General features: G+C 35.8%; 1 protein-coding gene across 2 annotated transcripts; it reads right to left on the minus strand.

Moving 5' to 3' along the window:
* Positions 1-18: 18 nt before the first annotated feature.
* Positions 19-22,736, minus strand: LOC106059056 (uncharacterized). Of its 2 annotated transcripts, none has more exons than XM_056005979.1 (12): positions 22,549-22,736; positions 19,388-19,639; positions 16,309-17,023; positions 15,109-15,292; positions 8,174-8,333; positions 7,598-7,745; positions 7,188-7,332; positions 6,539-6,678; positions 5,728-5,847; positions 4,659-4,799; positions 3,374-3,494; positions 19-2,180 (listed from the first exon to the last, which is right to left on the minus strand). In XM_056005979.1, the coding sequence occupies exons 2-12, from the start codon at positions 19,526-19,528 to the stop codon at positions 1,211-1,213; spliced, it is 2,985 nt and encodes a 994-aa protein (XP_055861954.1). In that variant the 5' UTR covers positions 19,529-19,639; positions 22,549-22,736; the 3' UTR covers positions 19-1,210. The 2 variants fall into 2 exon arrangements, with proteins under 2 accessions (XP_055861954.1, XP_055861955.1); XM_056005980.1 differs by lacking the exon at positions 22,549-22,736 and adding an exon at positions 20,372-20,522.
* Positions 22,737-24,494: the final 1,758 nt, after the last annotated feature.

Here is a 24,494-nt window from a genome sequence, read left to right on the forward strand (position 1 = left end):
ATTTAGTTTCTACACATTAAAGAATTATTGTACAACTTTCTGGTGGCATTTATTCTTTCTGTAACTATGACCAAGCTTTGTTTTTCATAGCATGAAGAGACAGAGGACTTGTGAGTGAGACTAGGTCTATCCGTGGTCACGATTCTTACGACGTCCTAGTTAGTTCAAACATGCAGGGGATGGTTGCAGGTTTGCCCTAAACCCATTATGACAATGCTTAGGACGTAAATATATTCTTTTTTGAAGTAACATCTGTAATATAGTGTAAGAACTACAAACGTTACAAGATTTCCTTTTTGAAAGCAAATTAATAACTTCATAAAGACAATACCAGATCAATAGATATATAAGTCTATCGTGTATAGTAATCGTACTTAAACTATTTCACCATATGTACGTTGAAACAATATTCAAATAGTATTAACTATGCCAAACACTCGAAGCAACAGAAGTGATGCACGCTAAGAAAAGCAGACTCCGTTTCAATAATTCAATGCAGTATTTCTAACCCATCTTCTCAATAATATTTTATTTCCACTCTTCATGGATAATCCTCACGGACCTATAGGAGAGTACGTTAAGGGTAGTTGTACCCAGTCCGGATATGCGACATTATTGTAGACTGTCCAACTGCACAGGTCCTGACCCTTTAAAGGGGGTTGGGGGTGGTCATCACATTTCAAATTATAAATTATTATATTTAATAACATATACATTATAAAGAGAGATGTCTTAACAACTGCTTTATTTCTATCTTCACAATTATGACATTATTTTATATGTATTCACATTATTTTGTGCATTTTTATAATGCTTGTCATGGATGTGGCGAAATATGTAGGTCACAGCTGGGGCTGCGTAGCTACGGGAAATAATTCTTCATTAATATTCGGACCCGAAGACAAGCCTTATTATTTTTTAAGCTTGAAAGGCATAGTGCCTTTACAGAAATTCTACTATCTATTGAAATCAGGAGCATAGTTCAAATCAATATATAGGGTGAATGTTATTATTAAAAAAAAACAGAAGATATACATTTTTCTTAAACATAAAAAAAAAAAACAAACGTTATTTTTCTCAGACATTTGGCACACAGTACATCAACACAAGTTGTGGCCATATAAACCAAGATTCTGTCTAAGTAACAACCCATATTCCACGCTCTGATTTATGTTCATGTATCTCAATCGTTCGATTGTGAAATGTTTGTTCATTCATCTTCCTCTGACTTGGAGACATTGAGCACCGAACGGGTGAGACTTTCCGTCTCACTAGTCACATCGCTTGTTTCACTAATGGATGGGTTCACGACTGATGTCACACCGAAAGAAATCAAACATGACACGCGCACACTAGTTACTGGACCTTCGTCATCTGTTACGGACATGTTACAAACTGTAACACACACTTCTTCTTCTACAGATTCTTGATGCACATGGACAAAGACACTTTCAGTTTCCGATTGGTTGCACACCGTGTCGCTAATAGTGCCGCCGACAGCCTCCTGTGTGCTGTCACCAGGTTCAGACTTGTTGCATACAGTAAGGTCAAGTTGTCCTTCATTAGCAGACAACTCTTTATTTAATGTTGTCTTTTTATCGTTACTGTCAGTTCGTTGTAAAGATTTAATCAACCCATAGCTGGGTATGTCCTTGAGTAACTTTTGACAGTACGCACAAATCTTGGTGACACAAGTATGAAGCATTCCAGGCTCTATATTTTCAGTCACAGTTTCTGTTACGTAACTATCCACCGAGTCATATTTTGAGAGGATCAATTTCTTGACCTCTTCCTTGATATGGGATTGTTTCTCCACGGACTCTCTGTGCTTCAGGAAACAGGACCTGTACTTCTCAAAACCATCCTTGGAGTACCCAGCATGCAGCACCATTCCATGCACGCAGGCTAAAAGATAGTTGGAGTGAAAATCGAAGCTGTCTCCACATTTTGATTTCCCAAAATCCAAAACTTGCTGTAAATACTCTTCAGCCGATTTGAAAAGATCCATTTCGCTGAACTCCGGTTCTATGCTCTCCAGATGTTTTCTGTGCATTTCCAGAACGACCCTTAAATGTGCCAGGTCTATGAGAACTTTAAGTCTGAACTCATTGTGTGGCAGCTTTTCTTCTAAAACTTTCAATGACTTTAAGTTGAAGTGAAACGCTTTGAGATAATCCTTTCTGAAATGTGAAGAATCATTTCAAAATATGGAAATTTCAAAAGCAATTAAAATTTTGGAAAGAAACAAAGTCCATAATTTTCAGAACTAAACTGAATACGTCCCTGGAACTATACTAAGTAAAGTCCCATGGTTTAACACTTAGTATTTTTTTTTCTCTCAACTCAAGTTCTTGTTTCAGCTGCTATGATTTCTAAGGACAATTTCATTGCGTTAACAATAATTTATGGAACCTATCAAGTCTTGGGTTAATACCATGAAATCTGTAGCAATAAGGAATAGTGTTAATGCATTGCGCTCTTAGGCCTAAGGAGTTTTGTAACTTCAATAATGTCTGGCACCCATAATGATTTCCAATGATTTTTATGGCCCAGAGAATTGAGTAAAAGAATGTTTAATTATATTCGATAGGCATTGATACCACTAGCAGATCCAGAACTTTTGAGTGGGGGGATTTTTTTCAATCCCTAACCCTAACGCCTAGTAAACCATAACTCTCTCTCTATAAATGACAATAAAAAAGTGTTTCTCAACCTTCGCGAAGCTTCGACGCCAAAAGCGTTTTCTTGTACTCTTCACTGCAGAAATGCATTCTCCTGACAACTACAGCTCATTACTTATCCTATTAAAAATGGCAGTAACTCGGATGCAAGGGCCGATCCTGAAAGGTGACTAACAATTGAGGCATAAGTAGCGTAAGTATATCTTTATGAGGCGTCTTTATCGTAATATTATCTTCATGTGAAGCGTAGTAGGTTTTTTTTTTTGGTCAGCAAAGGACATCAACAGGACGAGGGTTAAACGCTCAAAGCTATCTAATTGTCAAGAACCTTTTAAATAATGTTTTACTTGAAAAATATTGTAATATGAATTCATAGGCCCTTAGAGAAAAGAGAAAGAGAGAAAGAGAGAACAAGAGAAAGAGAGAACAAGAGAGAACAAGAGAAAGAGAGAACAAGAGAGAGAACAAGAGAGAGAACAAGAGAGAGAACAAGAGAAAGAGAGAACAAGAGAAAGAGAGAACAAGAGAGAGAACAAAAGAAAGAGATAACAAGAGAAAGAGAGAACAAGAGAAAGAGAGAACGAGAGAAAGAGACAAAGAGAGAATAAGAGAACGAGAGAAAGAGAACGAGAGAAAGATAAGGAGACAGAGTGACACGTAAATAAGAGATTGCATTGTAAATAATTATTTACTTCTTCGTATTGACTTCAGCAAGATGATTCAGTGTTAACGCTTTGTCTCCGAAATGCCAGTTGGTTTCTTCCAGGATAGTCAAGGCCTCAATGAGGTACCTCTCACTTTCTCTCAGGGAGTCTAGGAGGTCACAGAAAAAGAGTTAAGCAAGATAACCGTTTCGACAATATTTAAAATAAAAGAATACCTCCTTTATACATATTATAGAGCGTTTATTTTGTCCTTAATCAATAATGAATGTTTGATTTCAACAAGTAAAATATAAAAACATCCTTTTTCATAATAACAACAGCAAAGCTTATCTAAAGGAGAGGAGCTCAGCCTTTAAAATTATATCAATAATGTACAATCTATTTCCCTTATTCGATATAAAAAAATAGTTAATTGCCAATATTTAATTGACTAATTGTTTTTTTTTTTATTAATTCATGTTTTGTTAGGTAAAATAAATAATTGTTTAAAGTATCCACTTGATAAGAGAATGCATTAACAATTATAATTAAGGTGATTAAACCCAACAAATTTAGCCATACCTGTGAATATTGAAGATTTACCCTTATTGCTATTTAATTTTTTTTTTAATTAACAGTAATTAATTGTCTAATTGATCTAATTGATTCATATCACTGTATAATTGTGGGAAGTTTCAACTAGATCTAAGAATGGGTGTGGTATAAAATAACGCAAATGTAGCCTATAGATGCTATAGACTTTATTATATTCCAATGATAGGTCTTAAGATCAAGACTTCTAAGACGATGCGCACAATGTTCCTGAACATGAATTAACTCTTGAATGACTAATGCCTACATGCGGGAATGCCCGACGAAGACGTGTAGTCTGTTCAACAAATATTTTCTAGTCCTCTAACAAATATACATTTATTTCTTTTTATACTATGAACAAATATAATGGTCAAACTTGAGTTTTTCCAATGTGGCCAACGAGCTAGTAATTCTTTTCCCAACGATATACACCAACTGTCAATTTTCTATAAAATCTCGTTTTCGAGATCTGTGTCCAGGTTCTAACCACCCAGGTTTTTCCCCACCCAATCACCACGAATGTACGAGTTGAATAGAGGCATTGTAAAAGGGAGAGGGCAAGAGTGAGTCACGTGTCCTGTAAGTTCATAGTCTAATGACTAAACACTTTAGGGATATCTTCTGTATATGTCTAGACACCTAAGCGTAATTGTCGTCCCCTTAGGTTTTCTTCATTAATTACATCTATATAATGAACTTTAATTCATGTTCTAAGCATAATGAAATATATAAAAAATACCTCTGTCGTTGGACAGTCTGTAAGACAGCATAGCTATGTTATTTAAAGGTATCACTAGAATTTGTGGAGTTATCTTTCCTAACGGACGCCGTGCATCCAATGACTTCTTGTACCAGAACAAGGCTCTCTGTAAGTCTTTCTCTAGTTTGAAAGAATAATAGGTTTGCTCATATAATATCCTATATACATATAGTTTGAACTGTCGACTATTAGTTTAAAAAATGCTAATGAATATTGTACAAATGAAAGTATTTATTAGAACGTATTGACGGGCGAACCAGATGGTACTTAATCCCTTGGAGTATAAAGACTGAAATTTCAAACTTTGGGATTATTTAGAACATCAGTGATTCAACTCACCTCTAATGGTCATTCTCCTTGATAATCAACATGACAACCCCGTTAATAGACGGCCAAAGAAACAAAATGAGTTTTACATCAGTTGCCAAAGGCTCTTAAGAAAATGTTACTACTATTGTATTAAAAGTGCACTATGAGCTGAAATGATTTTTACCGCATAGAGTATAGAGTCTTATAGTTATTTGCCTGGATTAAAATGAAACATACTCTATTTCTGGTAGTAGCGGCCCTGGGGGGGGGGGGGTGGCAAGTGGGGCAACCGTCCCAGACCCGCGTCTGAGGGGGCCTTCGCAATCGTAGATTTCCTTGTCACCTTCAGCGTCGCAATCCAGATCAGTTCTCATTGATTAGGACTTGTTGGGAAGTTAGGAAATAACCACTTCCTATGCTCTTAATAACCTTTACAGGACATCTGTTTCTGACGTCACAAACTTGAGTCGGGGCTACGAGCTGTTGGTCTACACAAGTTACGAGGTCGCAGGTCAGTGTGGAGGCCCACTGTAACGATTAGTCTCGATTGAACCAGTTCAAGTGCTATACTGGTGTTGTTTTTTCGACCAATCAGCATCCTGAGGGCTAAGGCCATTGTCCAGCGAATAGTCTATTGGTAGAATCATCACTTTCAAAGGAGCATCTGAAACGCTTGTTAAATTCTTAGAATACTTTCTACTTTAGTGTGATCAGACATGTAATAACACAATTAGATCACCTCTCTCATAAGCCAGGCCAATGTTGTTTAAGAGAACAGCATAATGGGGGTGAACATATCTTTCCCCTTCGAGTTCATCCCGAATCGGATGTAGTTTATTTAAAGCTTCTTCGTTATTGCCTGAAATATGAAAATCAACGATTAGATTTTCACCATAGACAGAGTAATAGATTGTGTGTTTGTCATCTTGTTATTATAGTCTTGTTAATTTTAAGTAGCCTAATAGCCCAATTTTAAACTACATGGCTTTTTTTTATGAAACAGAGGTGCTATGTCATCAAAAAGATTCAGTCCTCAACATTGAATTAGTGAAATTAGGTATTTTTTTCAGTAGAATGTCCAAATAGGCTCAAATTAAATCAGTTTTAGAACAAAAAATGAACATTATGATTAATACTATAGGCTCGCTTAGAGATTTAAAATAATAATAGTGAAAAGATTGTAATACTTATATAGGTAATGGCTGAAATAAATATAAATATTTTACTTTTATACTGTTCATAAATGCTGTATAATAAAATATACAAAATTGCCAGTCATATATTTTCGTTTCATAAAACTCTTTAATCGTCCAGTCTATATATTTATGTCTATGCTTTTCACCTTTTTAGTAATGTATTTTACAAAACAAAATGTATTTATTTATGTATTTATTTGTAATCAAAAGTACACAGTACCCATTGTCTTTCCAGACAGTAGGAACTATATAATAAAAATGACAATATCTTCTCTCTTTACGGTAGCGGCTGGGTGCAGTGTTTCACATGGTTACGTAAACCCAGTTCATGTGACTTGATGGAGGTATACTTACCAGTGAATATTAAAGGAATAGTTTCGTAAATACCAGCAGTGTACTTTTCTTCCTTCATGAGAAATTCTGGAACCTTCAGACTCTCCAAGACGTCCCCAAAGGGATGAGGTATATGGTCGTTTAGTGCTTTACTATAATATCTGAATAAACAAGGTGATATAAATAAATAATAATAAATACATTATAGCTTTTATATAGCGTTACTTTCTTGCTTATAGCATGCTCAGAGCGCTTTGGTCCAATCTCATTTGTGGACCAGTTGAGGAGGGAGGGGGGGGGAAGGGGCGTATCTGGGAGAAGGTTTTCCGTGCTGCCTTTAGGCGCTCAGTAAGCACAACTCTGTTCGAGTTTGGTGTCAAACCTCGAGCCCCCCTTTCAGGGTATCCAAGCCAAGTTCAAGCGTACTTAGCCTCTCGACCACATTTCTACGTATACGTGTAGATCTAAATGCTAAGCTTTTATTTCAATTCTTATTATATAATATTATGATATATTATATATAATTCCATATTCACTTTTATTGAAGTCATATTAAAACTTCTTTATATTTACCCAAAGCACGCCTGGGTGGATCAGGACTACACATTAAATTTTAAAACGTCCTACGTAAATCAACTAACTAGTATACGTTCACTTAAAAAATATTTACAGTAGTGCTTCCTGATTTTTCCCTTGTCTCTGAAGTATGATGCCCTTTCTCACTGCCGTCCATCTGTAGAAATAAGCCAAGCCTCTCTGTTTAAGAACAAACAACGCTGATTCGAGAGTTTGTTCCGCAAGCTGCCAGTTATTATCTAAACATGGACAAAAGAATTCTCTTAGCAATGTGTGGTAAGAATATTTTCCGCCAAGGTTATCTATTTAAACGTAAATCATATTTTGTGTGTGTTTTAAGTTGGCCTCTAGTCCAACAAAGTAAAACTTATATCTAACTGTGTAGTATTTAGAATTTGTTTTTGATCTTTTCTTATATTTGACTGAACTAAAGGCTCTTATCATTTAGACATCAATAGCCAGAATGTAGATTGTTGACATATTTATCTAGAAATAAAAACTTACCCGTTCCTAAGGCTGCGAGATGGCCACAGTGTGCTTTGATGGCGGCACTAAGTCCTGGATCTTTGGCTTTTTTCAACAATTTATTGTAGAACTTTTTGGCTTTGTCTGGAAATGTGTACATAATCAGCCTCCCAGCAGCAAATCCAATCTGGTTTTTTTTTTTAAAGTGGAATTAAATAACAAGCAACGTAAAATAAATACGCTTACATAACCAAAAAAACAAAATAATTACAACCATGTTTCACAATGGTGCAAGATGTATCTCCCTTTTATATATAAAATCAAAATCAATTATCACCTAGTAACTAACAATTTTTAAAAATTGATTTATGTGTTGTCGCCAATGTTTCTACTTGATCCGAAAAGGGGAAGTGGGAGAAATAAAGAAATTAACAATAGTGATGACAGTCCAAAGCGCATACCACTCTACCACTCAGATTTCTGAATTGTTCCTCAGATTGAAAGATACGACGATCAATATAATCAGTTTATATCATCAGAAGTAGATGGATTTTTTTCTCACCTTGGTTTTGAAATTCCACATTTCAAAAAGGAGATGATTAATGATAACCATACCTTACAGTGAGCGTCAAAGGAACCATCGTGTGGATGGGAGATAGCTTGCTGTGACAGAAGTCTGATCTCTGACCAGTGTTTGTAGTGCTGACAACTACTTCCTATCTGATGGATACTTTCTTCACCTTCCACCAACACTTGCATCAAGAATCTTGTTTTCCTGAGATAAAACAGACATCAATTTTTTTTTTTAAATTATAAGTATGAGACGCTCTCCCCAACCCAGAAACGTTTTAGAAACCTTGTTATTCTTACAAACACGCCTCTGGCTCAGAGGAGAAGACGTAGCAAAGAATGACTTCTGATAGAGACAAAATTTGAAAACTTAAAAGCAAAAAAAAAAAAACAAAAACAAAAAAAACAGGAAACATACAGGCATTGAGGATGAAATAAGGTTTTAAACAGATCCGCGTCAACATACGCCTAAATCTATAGTGAACAGTTCGAAAATCATGTGATGCGTTCTTACCTAACCGTCTGTCAACACAATGCCCATTATTACTATTAGATTTTCTTTTTTTACAAAGCTTATATCAACTCACTCTGTCTGGTAAAAAGTGTGTACACGTTATTTCTTCAACACACAATCTCGGATGAAACTGAAATTTTGCACAATTATTTCTTTTACATGACAAAACAAAACAACAACAACAAAAAAATAAAAAAATAACCAGCTAGTTAATTATCTATTGGTAATTAATTATTTTGTTTGGTATCTCGAACAAGGGAAAGAAATTGTACTTGACTGAAGGGGTGGTATAAGCTGAATTAGCCCCCTTTACAAATTGCAGCTTTAAAATGTGTATCTAACAACAGATAACTATACAATAAATCTATTTTCACCTAACTAGCAGAGTAGTTAGTAAGTCAGCTTGAGGATGCTTGAGTCATGAGTTTAAATTTAGGTCGCTTCCCCTTTTTATTTTAAATAAATGCTTTAAAAAAAGACGAAAATATACATTTGAAGCTAGGTGCTGCTACTCATGCATGTTCCCATATGTCAATATGTTGGTATCATTCATTTGTTTCAGCACCTAGCTTCACTTCTATATTGACGTTCAAAGCTTCATTGCTCCTACTCACTGAGGCTTCTATATGAAGTGTGTTTATGTTGATGGCTATATGGGCATTCGGACAAATGCCCAGTAGGCCGGTACCTAAATGGGCCGGTATGGCCACCGAAAGGGCCGCATAACACGTATTAAATTGTCAAAGGTTTTAAAGGTCTACAAAATGGATTTAAATCAAATGACGTTCCGGTACAGTGTCTAGCTCAGTCTTAATGAATTGTTACAGAGAAAACAGAAAGGGGGTGGGGTGACATTATTTAATTTCGCACGCTGGCGGCGACAACCCTCGCGGCAGCCCTAGGTACAGGACACAGTAACCGACCTTTTACTTTAAACTAGTGACACCTAGAACTAGCTTTTAAACCAAATAATTCCAGCACTCACTTCCACAAAGCTTCTCTCGTTTTTAGCGGCACCCGAAAGGGGAAAAGACGCTATTAGTTTTGTGTCTGTCCGTCTGTCCGTCCGTCCCGTTTAGATCTCGAAAACTAGAAAAGATATTGAAAATCCGACATCACAATATTTTAGACCATTCAAAGTTCTGATGCAACGGCTACTTTTTTTTCCTGAAAGCGAAAAATCTAATTTTTTAAATCAGTTATGCAAGTATTTTTTTAAAGAGAAAAAGCTAATTAGTATGCATTATAAGTTAGACCTAATTTAAAATGAATAGTAATCTTATAAACTTTATTTTACTACACCTTCTTTTATATTGTGGAATTTATAAAAACAATATTTGTTGAGGATTTGAATAAGAGATTGAACCTTTTCAAAAAATTAGATCAATTATAAGACATCAGTCAGGCCAGGGGAGGCGCGGTGGCTGAGCGGTAAAGCGCTTGGCTTCCGAACCTGGGGTCCCGGGTTCGAATCCTGGTGAAGACTGGGATTTTTAACTTTTGTAATCTTTGGGCGCCTTTGAGTCCACTCAGCTCTAATGGGTACCTGACATTAGTTGGGGAAAAGTAAAGGCGGTTGGTCGTTGTGCTGGCTACATGACACACTCGTTAACCGTAGGCCACAAAAACAGATGAACTTTACGTCATCTGCCCTATAGACCACAAGGTCTGAAAGGGGAACTAGTTAGGCCAGGTTCACATCTAACTTTACATTCACTTTCACCTATCCTTTTTCTTCTTCTTCATCGTTCTCATTGTTATGTTGGAGTGTTCATATGACTAGACCAGTGTTTCTCAAACTTTTTTGTCTGCCGGCACAGTAAAAAAACTACAAAAATTTCGCGGCACACCACGAAGAGCAACAGTCTGTTTTCCCCAAAAATTTGACTTTAGAACTGCATCATTTTTTAAATCAATGAGCTGCTCTTCTTCTTTTTGTAAGATTTGTAGCTTCATTGTTTCCAAATGGAGAGCTGACCCATCCATACTTATTATTTCAAACTGCTGACTGCAGGTGTGTCAAAGTGGCCATAATTTCGGGGGGGGGGGGAGGATTTCTTTATTTGAAGCACATTCATTGTAAGTAGGAAAGCAGTTGAAGACTCCTTTCGAAATCTTACTTTGCCACAAAGACAATTTTTCACCAAATGACTTCAATTTTGAGGATGCAGTGATGATGGTTTTCAATGGTCCTTTAAGACTTAAATTCAATGAATTTAATTTGTCAAATAAATCAGAGAGAAATGTCACTTTAACCCACCATATCTCGTCAAGAATAGAAAATCCAAAGTCTTTTTTTTTTCAGCCTCCAAGAATGAAATCAGCTCAGCCTTGAGTTGGACGACACCTTTAACACTTTTACCCTGGAGAGCCAACGAACGTTGGTGTGATACAGGAGACATTTGTAGTCTGAATCCATTGCTTCACAAAGCTCTGAGAAAAGTCGGGATGCAAGCGGTCGAGATTTGATGAAGTTTACAACTTCAATAACTTGATCCAGAACAGACATCAAATCTTTCAGCAAAGATTTGAAGGCAAGAGCTTCTCTGTGGATCATGCAGTGAACAACTAATACATTTGGATTTTCTTGACGCACAAGAGTGACGAATCCCTTTCTATTTCCCTGCATGGAAGGACAGCCATAGGTGCAAACGCTGACACACTTTCTCCACTGTAATTTGAATAGCAAAATGTTTTCGTTCACCACTTTGAAAATATCTTCGCCTTTGGTCGTAGTTGGTAGGTCTTTGCAAAAAAAAGAATTCGTTGACACATTTTTCATCCTTTATGAACCGAATAAAAGCTAGCAACTGGGCTTTGCCGCTAACGTCAGTGGATTCATCAACTTTAATAGACAACAGCAGAGACACTTCATCATCAGTCACGTTGAAGTGTTCGCAGATTTGATCTTGTAAATCTGACGATAAGTCTGCGCGAGATAGTATCCTTTGACAAAGGAACTTTTTTAACTTTTTCGGCGGCATCGGGTCCATGGATTTTTCAGCAACTATTGCTAAAGCTGGTGCAATGACTGATTCAGCCTCTGTGTTTGCTTTCTTGCATTTTGCTAATAACTGAGCAACCTTATAACTTGCAATCAATCCCTTTTCTGGCAGTTCGTAAGTTTCTTAGCTTGTTTATTTTGTTGTGCCCTGATGTTTTCAAAGTATTCCTTCGGTTGCGCTTTTACAGCTGGATGTTTTGTTTCCAACTATCTCTTCAACAAGCGCCTCATTCGATAGAGTTGCATTGCAGATCAGACAGAATAGCAATGGAGCATCTTCAGGTCCAGAAGATATGAAACCATATCCGATGGTATCTTCTTTCTATCTTCGTTTGGTTCCTTGCTTTTCATTGAACACTTATCTTATCTTATCTTATATAATACAGACGTTACTTCGCAGTTTCATTCTTACTAACGTATTTCTCAATGGATAACAATGAATAATGCTTAGTAATAATTTGTTATTATTAGCATACACCTAAAAAATTTACATGAAACACATCGCTTATTATTATCGTTACCAATTTAAGAACTGCTGTGCGTCTGCTAAGGCTACTATTACTGGTCGTTGCCATTGGGGTACTGGTCGTTGCAAGTGGGGATGTCATCGCAACGTAAAATAAAAATTTAATAGTAGGCAGACCTGTGTAACGCTGCACGTGTGGCGTTCTGAAAACTCCCGCGGCACACCTGCAAATCTTCGGCGGCACACTAGTGTGCCGCGGCACACAGTTTGAGAAACACTGGACTAGACCAATACATGAGATGAACTGCGCAGTGGTTTCCAATCCTTTGATGTGGTTTACCGTTGGGGCACTACACAAGATCTGTTAACCTTCTTTCTCCATTCTTATCTCTCATTTGTCTTTGATATAATTTCATTCGCATGTTCTTTCTGAAAATATTGAAGCCTGCCTGGGTGGACCACTTCGGGGGCCGATTTTGAGTTTGTGTTTCCACACAAACTGTCTTTTGTAACCTTGTTTATACCATTTTCATAATAGTCTCTAGAGTTATTACGTCACATCCTGCCACTCCCACTTTCTAATAACCTTCAACTTGCTTTTTATTTTTGCCTCTTTCGTCCCCTTTTTCCTCGATCCATATTAAATTATGGAGGTGCGGTGGCTGAGCGGTAAAGCGCTTGGCTTCCGAACCGTGGGTCCCGGGTTAGAAGCCTGGTGAAAACTGGGGTTTTAATTTCGGGATCTTTGGGCGCCTCTGAGTCCACCCAGCTCTAATGGGTAACTGACATTAGTTGGGGAAAAGTAAAGGCGGTTGGTCGTTGTGCTGGCCACATGAAACCCTCGTAAACTGTAGACCACAGAAACAGATGACCTTTACCCACATGGTCTGAGAGGGGAACTTTACTTTTCTATAAAAATTATATTATTTTTTACTTCAATCTTGAACTAAGTTTCTATCAAGATCTTTTTTTTTTATGTAGCGAGACGTGTGACGTCATATGAGCAGAGACTAACTGACCTACTTTTCTAATCGACCTTGAACTGTCTGTACAAGGGGGTGACAATCGGTTTCAAACAAATGCTTTATTTTTCAGCCACAATCAGTAGGTTTCACGTGACATGTGTCTGGTGTTCCTTCAGAGTGGAAGACAATCTACTTCCTAGTCCAAATCTCCCGCAGGACCACGAGGGAGGGCAGCGGGCGGGGTTGAACCGGGGACCATCTTGAAGTCCGAACGACAGTCCAGCGCGCATACCGCAAGGCACTATACGTTTTAAAGCAGGGGTGGGCAACCTTTTTCTGCGGAGGGCCGCATTTAAAAAATTTGCGGGCTGGGGGACTGCATATATTTATATTGCAATCCCAATTGAGCAATTTAGATTTCAACAAGATTTAGCAATTTCTTGAACTAATTTTACGAACGATTTTTTTAACTTCCATTATTGGCAGTTTACATCACATTTCACCACCAATAAATAGTTGTACTTAATGTGAAGTAAATAACTGTTAACTCTCGTGCATAATGTTGTCTCGGAGCCGTGGAACTAGCTTAATAGTTGTTATCCTTGTGACTGCTGTCAAATTACAGTCAATAAGTGATATTTGATATTTTGGATTTTTGGCACATGAATAAGCATCGACCTGTCCCCTCGATCATTTTCAAACACACAAAAAAAGCACGTTCACAGATGAATGCGGTTCCAAATAATGTGAAAGTTTAGCATCAAAGTTTTTTTAAGTGTGGATTATACAGGCTCTGGCACCCATGAGCTCCCGCGAAGGAACTGACTGGAACTTCTCTTTCATGTCATAGGAATTTATATAAGTCTTGTACTTTTCAACCATTTCACTAGAAATAGTTTCACCTTTTAGCTAAGGAAAATGATAAAGCCTAATTTTACTTGCTGGCCTCAAGAAATTGAATAGATCTAAGATGCATATACATTTCATGTGTAAACAACAAATGGTAATGCCTCCGATGATAAACACGAAGTCTGTCTTCCACTCTTCATTAGAAATATTAGTAACAAAGTCACAGTCAATGTCCTTCAAGGAACCTAACAACTTTTCCCATGAGATTCCCTATTCTTCTAATGCTAGGCCAGCGGATACTACTGTGTTACCGAACATTGCAATGTTTTGTTTCCAAATCTACAAGCACTTTTCGGAACTGCCAGTCAGGGTCGGCCTTAGATAATAGGAGGCGCTAAGCGAAGTGAATTTGGTGGCTCCAAGTAAAACAGAAAAATTTAATTAACAGTGTAAAAACTATAATTATGCAGCTTATAAAACATCTTATGTTCTTCAACAATAACAGTGAGGACAATTTTATCTATAAATTAGTAACATATGTACCTAGTGCGGGGCTCTCAACTATCGTGGACCCTAAGCAACTGCACAGTTTACCTATGCTTGAGCCATAAGACCAAATTTGTGGTACCACTCATGGAAAATGATATTCAATGCAGTTTTGTGTAAACTTTCACGTAATGAATTTATGGTTGAGTTGTTGTTCTTTATTTTATTAGAAAGCCTGTTTTTCTCAGCCAAAGCACTGTCTCCATCAGTTGTTACCCTTGCCATCTTGTACAAGCCAACCCAACACTTGACACGGAGTTCTTCATAGATACTGGCCTGGACTTGTGTCTTTAACTGAATGTTTCGAAATATTGCCATTTAAAATAATCTTGGTTTACGTTGAACTTTTTAGAATGACGTTAAGAGACCATGTTTTTTTAGTCCTTTCATTATAAGTGATAAAAAGTTTCGATAATGTCTATAGATATTTACAATTATTTATTTTTGATATATTTTCATTTTTATATGTGTAATGTGTGGGCACACTTGATTTCTTTAGGTGTCCGCGGGCAGCACAAAACACTTCGGCGGGCCGCAATTAGCCCGCGACCGTAATTTGCCCACCCCTGTTTTAAAGGATTAGTGTAGAAGTCTTACTCAAACTGCTTACAATTGCTTACACCAGAGATCACTTACCATGGTAGTTTTATCCTACGAGTGAGGTAACTTTTATCCATGACGTAGTATATGACCATAGGGTGAAAGGTCAGCCGATCCAAATCTGGTAGATCTAGAAGAATATCTTTATCTCGAAGTTTATCAAAAAAGTGATTCCAGTCTCGCGCTGTTTTCTTGGCCTCAAAGGTCTCCTGTAAAAAGTCTGTCACAAACAAAAAAAATAAGAGGCAGATAAAGAAAGTGATGGAAAGACATCTATGAATGGACGGGCCCGTACTTGAAAGTATACAGGACAAAAAAAAGTTAGGAATGGAGAAAACGGTTGACAGATCATATGTTGTACCCCAACGGTTCAACAGACCAAGGGATAAGTGAAGGGAGGGAGTGTCAGGGGGAGATATGGCGAGAGTGAATATGTTACTTTGATATTTTGGTAAGATTGTTATATCCCCTTGTTGTGAATGCGAATAGTGTTGCACGTGTTGTGAACTGAATGATGTGGTCTCCGTTGAATGTGCGAGAGAGTGTGTTAAGTCAGTGAGGTCTTGCTCCCGGTCCAGGAAGGTCGGACGTTGCTTCCTGGACTGGTGTTTATGTATAACTATATTTCATAAAGTTGATGGACTTGTGATTGTGAATTAATAATATTTAAGAGTCGATGTCATTGTGTGATCTATTGAATATTAAATCTATTCATTGTTATTATCAGGAGTTGAAGTTTATTTAGTAATAAGTAATTCTATTTGAGTGGATATCTGGAGTTAAAGTGTATCAAGTAATATCTGTTCGTAATAGTAATAATCAAGTCAACCCCTAAGGAGCCAAGTCGATCCAAGCTAAGAACTGAACCCTGACATAAACTCTTTTTGTAATTCTGCTACCATTAAACTTAAGCTGTACAAATCTTGCATGCAAAAGTTGAAAGGTTTGTATCGTAACCAAAGAGTCCTGAAACTCTAAATTGCAATGACAGAAAAATATAGCCTAAAAATATAATCGGAAAGCCTCTAAATAAATAAACATTTCTTATTCCGCATTCTAGAAATAATTCATATAAGGTTTCTTTTTATCTTGGAAAGGGTTGCTTGAATCAGCAAAGATAAATTATAACAAAGTAGAGTTTAAGTGTTACCTTTGGTATAGGTAAGAAAAAACATATAGAGTTTAAGTGTTACCTTTGGTATAGGTAAGAAAAAACATATAGAGTTTAAGTGTTACCTTTGGTATAGGTAAGAAAAAACATGGGGCGACATTTCTGAACAAACTTCAATTCTCTTTCATTCAACCACTCTTTTACTTCCTGAGATCTTTTCTTCAGGATCATGGCCAGGAAATCTCGGTCCTTGGTCATCATCTGCACCAAATATCTCGCCGAAGGCAGATCTGAGCTCGAGCTGAGAAACTCCACAGCGGTTCTAATGATCCCCTCTGGGAAAGATAGCACCTGCTGGATGATCTTGACGTACTTTGCTAAGTTGGATTCTTCTGAGCCGTAATGATTTAATAAGCGTTCAATGTCCAGCGGATCGTTGAGCATTCCCACTCTAATGGCTTCGATAGAGAGCGAAGAAACTTTAAATTTCACATACGTAGTAAAAACAATGGACAGTTTGAGACTCCCTGGGTTACACAGGTTGAGAATGCTGCAAATAAATTCCAGAAATTGAAAGTCTAGTTTTGTCCTTGACCTACAAAACTGCTCACATTTGTGAAACACGAAGACGTGGTGAGAGAGCAAGTTGTTCCTCAGGGCAGAGTTGATTTGCCTGGTGGCTGCTTGCTTCGTGAGAGGAACTCTTGGAGTCTCGTCCATACTCTCCAAGGTCAGCTTGAACAAATATTTGAGTTGACAGCGTTTCAAAGTTTTACAGTCTATGGAGTAATGCTTCACGTCATGCGCTCTTTCTGGATCATTCTGCATCTCCGAAACAACCTAGTGGAAGAAATGTTGTGTTTAAAATAAAACGTAATAATTAATCACTCATATCTTCATTAAAAGCTGATGTGCCTCATATATGAAGAACAACAACGTTAAATTATGGATGAGTCAAATGATACATTGTGCAAGGAAATAAAGATTAAATACATTTTCCTTCTGTTTTTGATTTTGAAAGCTGTTTTTGTTCTGATAAATGGACAAAGAAACATATCTAATAAATAACACTTTATTTCTTTATCGTTATCTAAGAATAACAGACATATGTATCTAGACTGCACATGGAGATTCGAAAAAAACTTTAACATGGTTACAAAGACAATTCGGCCCCCAAAGTGGTTCACCAGGCAGGTCGAAAGGCAGATTTCAATATTATCAGAATGAAATTCTATCAAAGACAAATGGCAAAGTAGATTGGAGAAAAAAGTTTAACAGATCTTGTGTGGTACCCCAGCGGTCCAGCAGACCAAAGGATAGGTGAAAGTGAATGTGAAGTTAGGTGTGAACCTGGCCTAACTGATGTCTTACAATGAATATCTAATTGATCTAATTGTTTTGTAAAGGGTCAATCTCTTATTCCTCAAGAAAAATACATTTCCGTAAAAAAAAAAATCTCCCCAAAAACATGTTTTCTCCCAATGAGCATGTTGTATGTGGTAATACAGTACTGCAGTTAATATGAAAAGCTACTTATTAATTGTTGTTTAAAATTATTTCCAACTTATATGCATAATAAATAGTTTTTTCTCTTTAAAAAAATAGTTAAAAAAAATTTTGTGCAAATATAGTATTTAATATAACAGAACTTACATGACTTAACAATACAAGTGACAAAAAATCTACAACCGTTTGCATAAATGTGTTGAAAATATGGTAAGTATTTATCTCCACTAATAAAGAGCCTCCCGTGTTTGTTACTATTAATAGTGAATAGTTGTAAAAGTGGTGTATTTTAATGAAAAAACTACTTGCATAAGTGCTTTAAAAAATTAGATTTTTCGCTTTCAGAAAAAAAAAAGTAGCCGTTGCATTAGAACTTTGAATGGTTTAAAACATTATGATGTCGGATTTTCAATATCTTTTCTAGTTTACGAGATTTAAACGGGACGGACGGACGGACGGACATTCCAAACAAAACTAATAGCGTTTTTTCCCTTTCGGGGGCCGAAATTAGGCGTTGATTTGTAAAGTATTTATAAGAAGTAAATTTCATTTTTATTCAACCCTAACCTATGTAATAAGAAAATAAGAACACTCTCATTCTCGTGATTATTATTTTGTAATTTTCAGAACATAATCTAGATATAGTAATTAATCTATTTAAATGTACAATCTAAAATCATAAGATAGTTAAAATTATATACAAAATTATATATAGGCTATCTATTTAATAGTAACTAACAGGAAATTGCTTTATATCATAGATTTGCGTAACAAAATAGTTCTATAATTAATATTAACAATGGCCCAATTAAAATCCGCATAATGGTATTGCATTACTTCTAAACTTTGAAAACTAAAGATCATTACTTTAGCTAAGACAGAAAAGATCAATTTTCCTAGATTCGGGGCGACTTCCCTTAGACCTACAGCTTGAAAGAGAGTTACGTACATAATATTATGGATATGGGCTATGTTATTAATTTAAGAAATGGTTGAAATTTATTTTCAGAAAAATTGTCTTTTAATAATGACTTCAACAAAGTGAACCATTTCAAGTTTTGCAAGCATAACAGTATCTCTATCATTTCAGTCATTTTGACAATACCTTTAATCAGGTTTTGAAAAGACTTTACGTTCTTGAAATGACTATCGCTTTCGGGAATTTCCAAATGCAGGGCTTTTCTAACTGATTGTAGATTTAAATAGAATAACTTTCAGAGAAAAGTGTACTAGAGCTAGACCAGCGGTTCTCAACCTTTTATGCTCGGCGACCCCTTTTTACAATCCTCCACTGTGCCGCGCCCCCCCCCCACAGACACACATACAGTAAAAGAAGAATAGACAATAACCATCCATATTTTCGATGGTCTTAGGCGACCCCTGGCAAATCGTCAATCGACCCCCAAGGGGGTCGTGAGCCACAGGCTGAGAACCCCTGAGCTAGACGATTGCTTAACCAGGATTCTTTCTTGTAGGGAACGGGGTAAAAAAATGTTCCCTTTTTTTTAAATGTAACATTCATTAATATTAAGAGAAAAACCATCGCTCAATAAGCTGCATAAAGAAGATATTGTCTTTTTAAAAAAAAAGTATTTGTAATGTTGTATTCTTCTTTTCTTGTTCAGTTAATGATGACATACTTTATGGACATTTAAAAATAATTAAATTTAAAAAAAAAGGTGTAATTGTGTAATTTACCTGATCCACTAGAACAGATTTACCAACCAGAGGAGGTCCGTAGACTTGTACAATTTTCCCAGGCAACAAGGCCGCCTTAACTGCGGCTTTCTCCTCATGCCTAATGTTGTTGACGTATAGTGAATTCAAACAACCAGACATCACTGAATTGATGATCGACAATAGAGCAAGATGGCTAATGCACGTCAGAACTTAATCAAGCTTTTTTTTTTATATCCCTTCAATGCACTTTCTAGTTCGGTCTCAACTGGACTGAAACAAATAAAGGAATTTCAAAGCTATAATGATTTTCAAAACTAGGCTAACAAAAAAATGTCATAATTACATTTCACAAAAGTAAACAGACTTTCTGCGAACTTCTGGCAAACAAAATTAGTGTTTAGGTGTACACGTGTTAAGATGTTGTTTTGTGTCTCCTCATGTGGCTGGTGAGACATATGTGTATGTGTGTGTGGATAGTAGCAAGTTAATTGAGGCTTTCTTCCATCCCTACCACTGCAATGCAATCGGTCCTTACGCACCCCCAACGTTTTTCTTTCCTTCTCTCTAAGCCTAATTTACACTAACAACCTTTTTCACCCCTTTACATTTGTGCCTAGGAAAATTTAAATTTGAAGGAAGTCAACGGTTGTGTTTCGAAACTGTCAAAATATGTGTGTGGTTTAAAAAAAAAAGTCGCAAGTACTGTTTAAAAGTATCAATGATTTTAATGTCTTGAGATCAAAGAAATCTAAAATTATGAAAATGCTGTGAATCTTTTTTTTTTCCCTCACTAAATTAAATTTTTTGATTTTAATAAAATTGTTTTTGAAACGCAAGAAATTCCAAAAAAAAAAAAAACTTGCTAAAAACAAATAAACATGATAAAATGAAAAATTAAACCATATTAATAGAGAAATACTCTGCCAGTAATAAAAAATTTTAAATCTCTCAAATTTTCACCAATTTTTGTTGTAAGCTAAATAGATAAGAAAATTAACCTACATTTCCTAATCCGATGCGTTACAAGAGCTCGTGAATGCCTTTTGTCATTACCTCAGGTCTCAGGTTATAAATGTAACTACACTAGTGTGAACAATATTGTATACTGAAGAAATTCTTTATGGAAATCTTGTTAAAATGATTTGTTATGGTTATATTATCAATGTAGTTGTTTTAACTTGGCATTTGGCGTCATTTCATTTTGCATTTAGATAAGGGCGATATGGAGGGCAAAGTATGTTGTTTTTATCGGATCTTTCGAGAAACGGAAAATATTGTGTTTAACAGTTGAAAACAAGAAAACAATATTTTAAAAATATTTTTTAAAAAAAAAGGACAATACCTCCATTATTAAACTTCAAATATAATAAAATAATTATTGAAAATAATTTTAATCAAATTTCTGGTTCAATTTGGGTATCGGACCCGTGACACCGTCAGCTGCTAAAAATTACGCATTTTGTTATTCCGGCAGCGAGGACATATTACTTTTGAGATTATTTATTGTTATGCTCATTATATGGATATCTAGATCTAACACTAGACTTAAACACTAGACCTAAACACTAGACCTAAATTTCTGATTTAGAACTCTTAAGATCTAGTATAGATAAACTACTAGATCTAGACACTAGACCTAAATTTCTGATTTAGAACTCTTAAGATCTAGTATAGATAAACTACTAGACCTAAACACTAGACCTAAATTTCTGATTTAGAACTCTTAAGATCTAGTATAGATAAACTACTAGACCTAAACACTAGACCTAAATTTCTGATTTAGAACTCTTAAGATCTAGTATAGATAAACTACTAGACCTAAACACTAGACCTAAATTTCTGATTTAGAACTCTTAAGATCTAGTATAGATAAACTACTAGATCTAGACACTAGACCTAAATTTCTGATTTAGAACTCTTAAGATCTAGTATAGATAAACTACTAGACCTAAACACTAGACCTAAATTTCTGATTTAGAACTCTTAAGATCTAGTATAGATAAACTACTAGACCTAAACACTAGACCTAAATTTCTGATTTAGAACTCTTAAGATCTAGTATAGATAAACTACTAGACCTAAACACTAGACCTAAATTTCTGATTTAGAACTCTTAAGATCTAGTATAGATAAACTACTAGACCTAAACACTAGACCTAAATTTCTGATTTAGAACTCTTAAGAACTAGTATAGATAAACTACTAGATCTAGAGTCTAGATGTAATCTATATTAAATTTACTTAAAAATATAAGCAACGCTTTTAAACTTGAATTGAAGCAACTTTAAATGTACTCAGTTATGGCATAATTACGGTAACACGACTGACTACGCCATGTTGGCTCTAGACCTAGATATAGCTCTCTAGCCAAATTTATATTTAGGGCCTATTTATTTTTTACTTTGAAAAATTATAATGGTCAAACTAGAGTTTTTCCCGTGTGGCATCGAGTTAGTAATTCTTTTCTCAGCGATATACATCAACTGTTAAATTTCTAGGAAAGTAGTTAGAATCGCTTTTGAGATCATTTGTCCAGGTTTCTGGTCCAGGTTCCATGAAGGAGTGACTTGAATAGAGATATTGTAAAAAAAAGTGTAGAAATTTAAGACTTAATGAAGACAAGGTCAAGGAGAAAAATTAACCCGGAAGATACCCTCCCCTGCAGATAACTAAAGTGTTAAGTGACCACCGCATTGACCAAAGACATTCACTTCTCCAAAAAGGTAGACCAACTGTTAGAGCTCAGTGATTAGAAATTGTTCTCGCATGCAATTCATCCCCCCCCCACACCAAAAAAAATTCTAACTGCACTGCGACTATGAAACTTGGTTCTAAGACAAAGCATTAAAACCATTCAGCCACTATATAATAGTAAGTCAGCTGTTCAAAGTATGTTTTACTTAGTACATACTTACAGTTACTGCACCAATAAACATCTCAACCAGTAGTATTGTTCGTCCCGCACATATAGCAAAATATTTCTCTTTAACATGTTAAAGATGCATATCATCAATATGTGAATATAATAAGTGTTTATTTCTTCGTATCACCTGTATACTTATTATCTAGAAACTAAAGCAAACAAATTGTTTAACTATTGTTTTGTTGCATACAAAAAGTAATATTTTTGTTGAAATGAAACAAAATAATCAATCCCTAATGCAAAGTATGATATTTACATAATAGCACGCTTCTTCCACCAGCCAGACTTTTGCTGTAAGCTCTTTTGCAGAAATAATAACATTAAGAAACAAGTTGCAAGCCTGCCACTGACTAAGTCATCTGAAAGTTGAACATTAAAACTGTGTATGTTTCTGGGAACACTATTGATAATGGCTGGTCGATAACGCCTGTGATTTGAAGTGCTGTTTTTATCTGACTGTGTTTCTGTTGGTGAAGTACTTACCTCGAATCCTTATCTGGCAAGAGATTTCCTATTTCCCAAGAAAATATGTCTACTTAAAGGGTGGGGGAGAAGTATTGACTCCTAGGGCAATGGTGATGGCATTGTGTTGACTATAGAATAGTGTCATTTACATGTACACAAACACACGTCTTGTATTATAATTTTTTAAAAACACTATTGAATGGACAGTATGGTGATTTTCACAATGGAGTCAAATATATAAATAAAAAATAAAATAAACATATAGATGTTGCCTATATGTATGTTTATTGTATGTTTTATATAGTTGTTCACCCCTAAAGATGTAAATATTATGTAAACCAAACAAAAATGCTTTCTCTTTGGTTCATGGGATTCGAGACCCAGCTAGACTGAATTTCCATTTCATTGGATCAATAAAAATTATCTCATCTTATCTTATCTTCATTCACTAGAGAGTAGCTAGTAAGTATCGATAGGCTATATACTTTAAAATTTAAACAAAAAATACATTTCAATACTGTTTTAAAAAGAAAATACATCCATAAAACAACTTCTAGAGCGACTGTTTTTCTTTTCACAACGAATGAATGTTAGATTAAAAAACAACGGAACAATTTTTTTACCCCACCCTATTTCCCCCCTCCCCGAGAAAGAACAATCGCTCTATCAGTTGTATAAAGGAGGTCTTGTGTTTGTTTGTTATTTTCAATTATTTTACTGTTTTTCTTGTTTAATGATTACATAGTTACCGGATGGAGGACGATCGCATCCCGAAAATCATTCTCCACGGGCAACTTGCGTCTGGCTCAAGAAAAACTGGTCGCTCCCACCTCCGTTACGTGAATGTAATAAAAGGTGATTTAAAAACAGTGAACATTGATACTGACCACTGGGAAGACATGGCTCTAGACCGCACTAGTTGGAGAGAGATGGTGACCAAGAAAGCTATGGACAGCGAGAAAACCTGCGCCTCGGATCTTGAAGAAAAGCGTGCCACACGAAAAATGGCCAGCTCCTCTACCACCTAAGCGAAAGTCACCTTGACCTGCAATATATGTGGACGGGAGTGTCTCTCCAAAATAGGGCCCCGCAGTGGCCCACAGACATATGAAAAATTCTTCTAGATAAACCATAGTCGTTGTACGACTGAAGGCGTCTGAAGGAGGCCAGTAAACATTGTCACCATATTTCTTTGTGCTGTCTTGCTCATATATATCTTAATGCTAAAAATGTTTCTTTTTACAAAGATTATATCAACTCACTCTGTCTCTATGTTTTCTCCCACACCATTGCTCTGATCGAGTTGAAAGTTTGCACACAAATTCATTGGCTTTGACAAGACATGAATCAATTAATTTTTTTTTATCGTTTTGTCAATTAATTTATTATTTTGTTTCATACAGACAAGGGAAGTAAATCTTTCAGTATTCACAAATATGGCTTAATTTGTAGAGTTTGGTCCCCTTATATAATTTTTCACATTATCTCTCCCCCACACCCATTTTCTGATCAAGTTAAAATTTTAAACTAGTATTTATGAGTCAATTTAAAAATTAGTCAATTAATTATTGTTAATTACTTTGTTTGATATCAAATAAGTGGAAAAACTTCTCCATTACTAAGAGATATAGTTGTAAGTGCGGAGTTTTTTTCCTTAGTTAGGCTTTATTTTTATTTTTTAAAGGATTTCTTTTTACTTTAAACTTTATAGGAAGTCCTTCAGAATTGAAGACATTA

Source organism: Biomphalaria glabrata, chromosome 12 (genome assembly GCF_947242115.1).
Source record: "Biomphalaria glabrata chromosome 12, xgBioGlab47.1, whole genome shotgun sequence".
Taxonomy (NCBI): domain Eukaryota; kingdom Metazoa; phylum Mollusca; class Gastropoda; family Planorbidae; genus Biomphalaria; species Biomphalaria glabrata.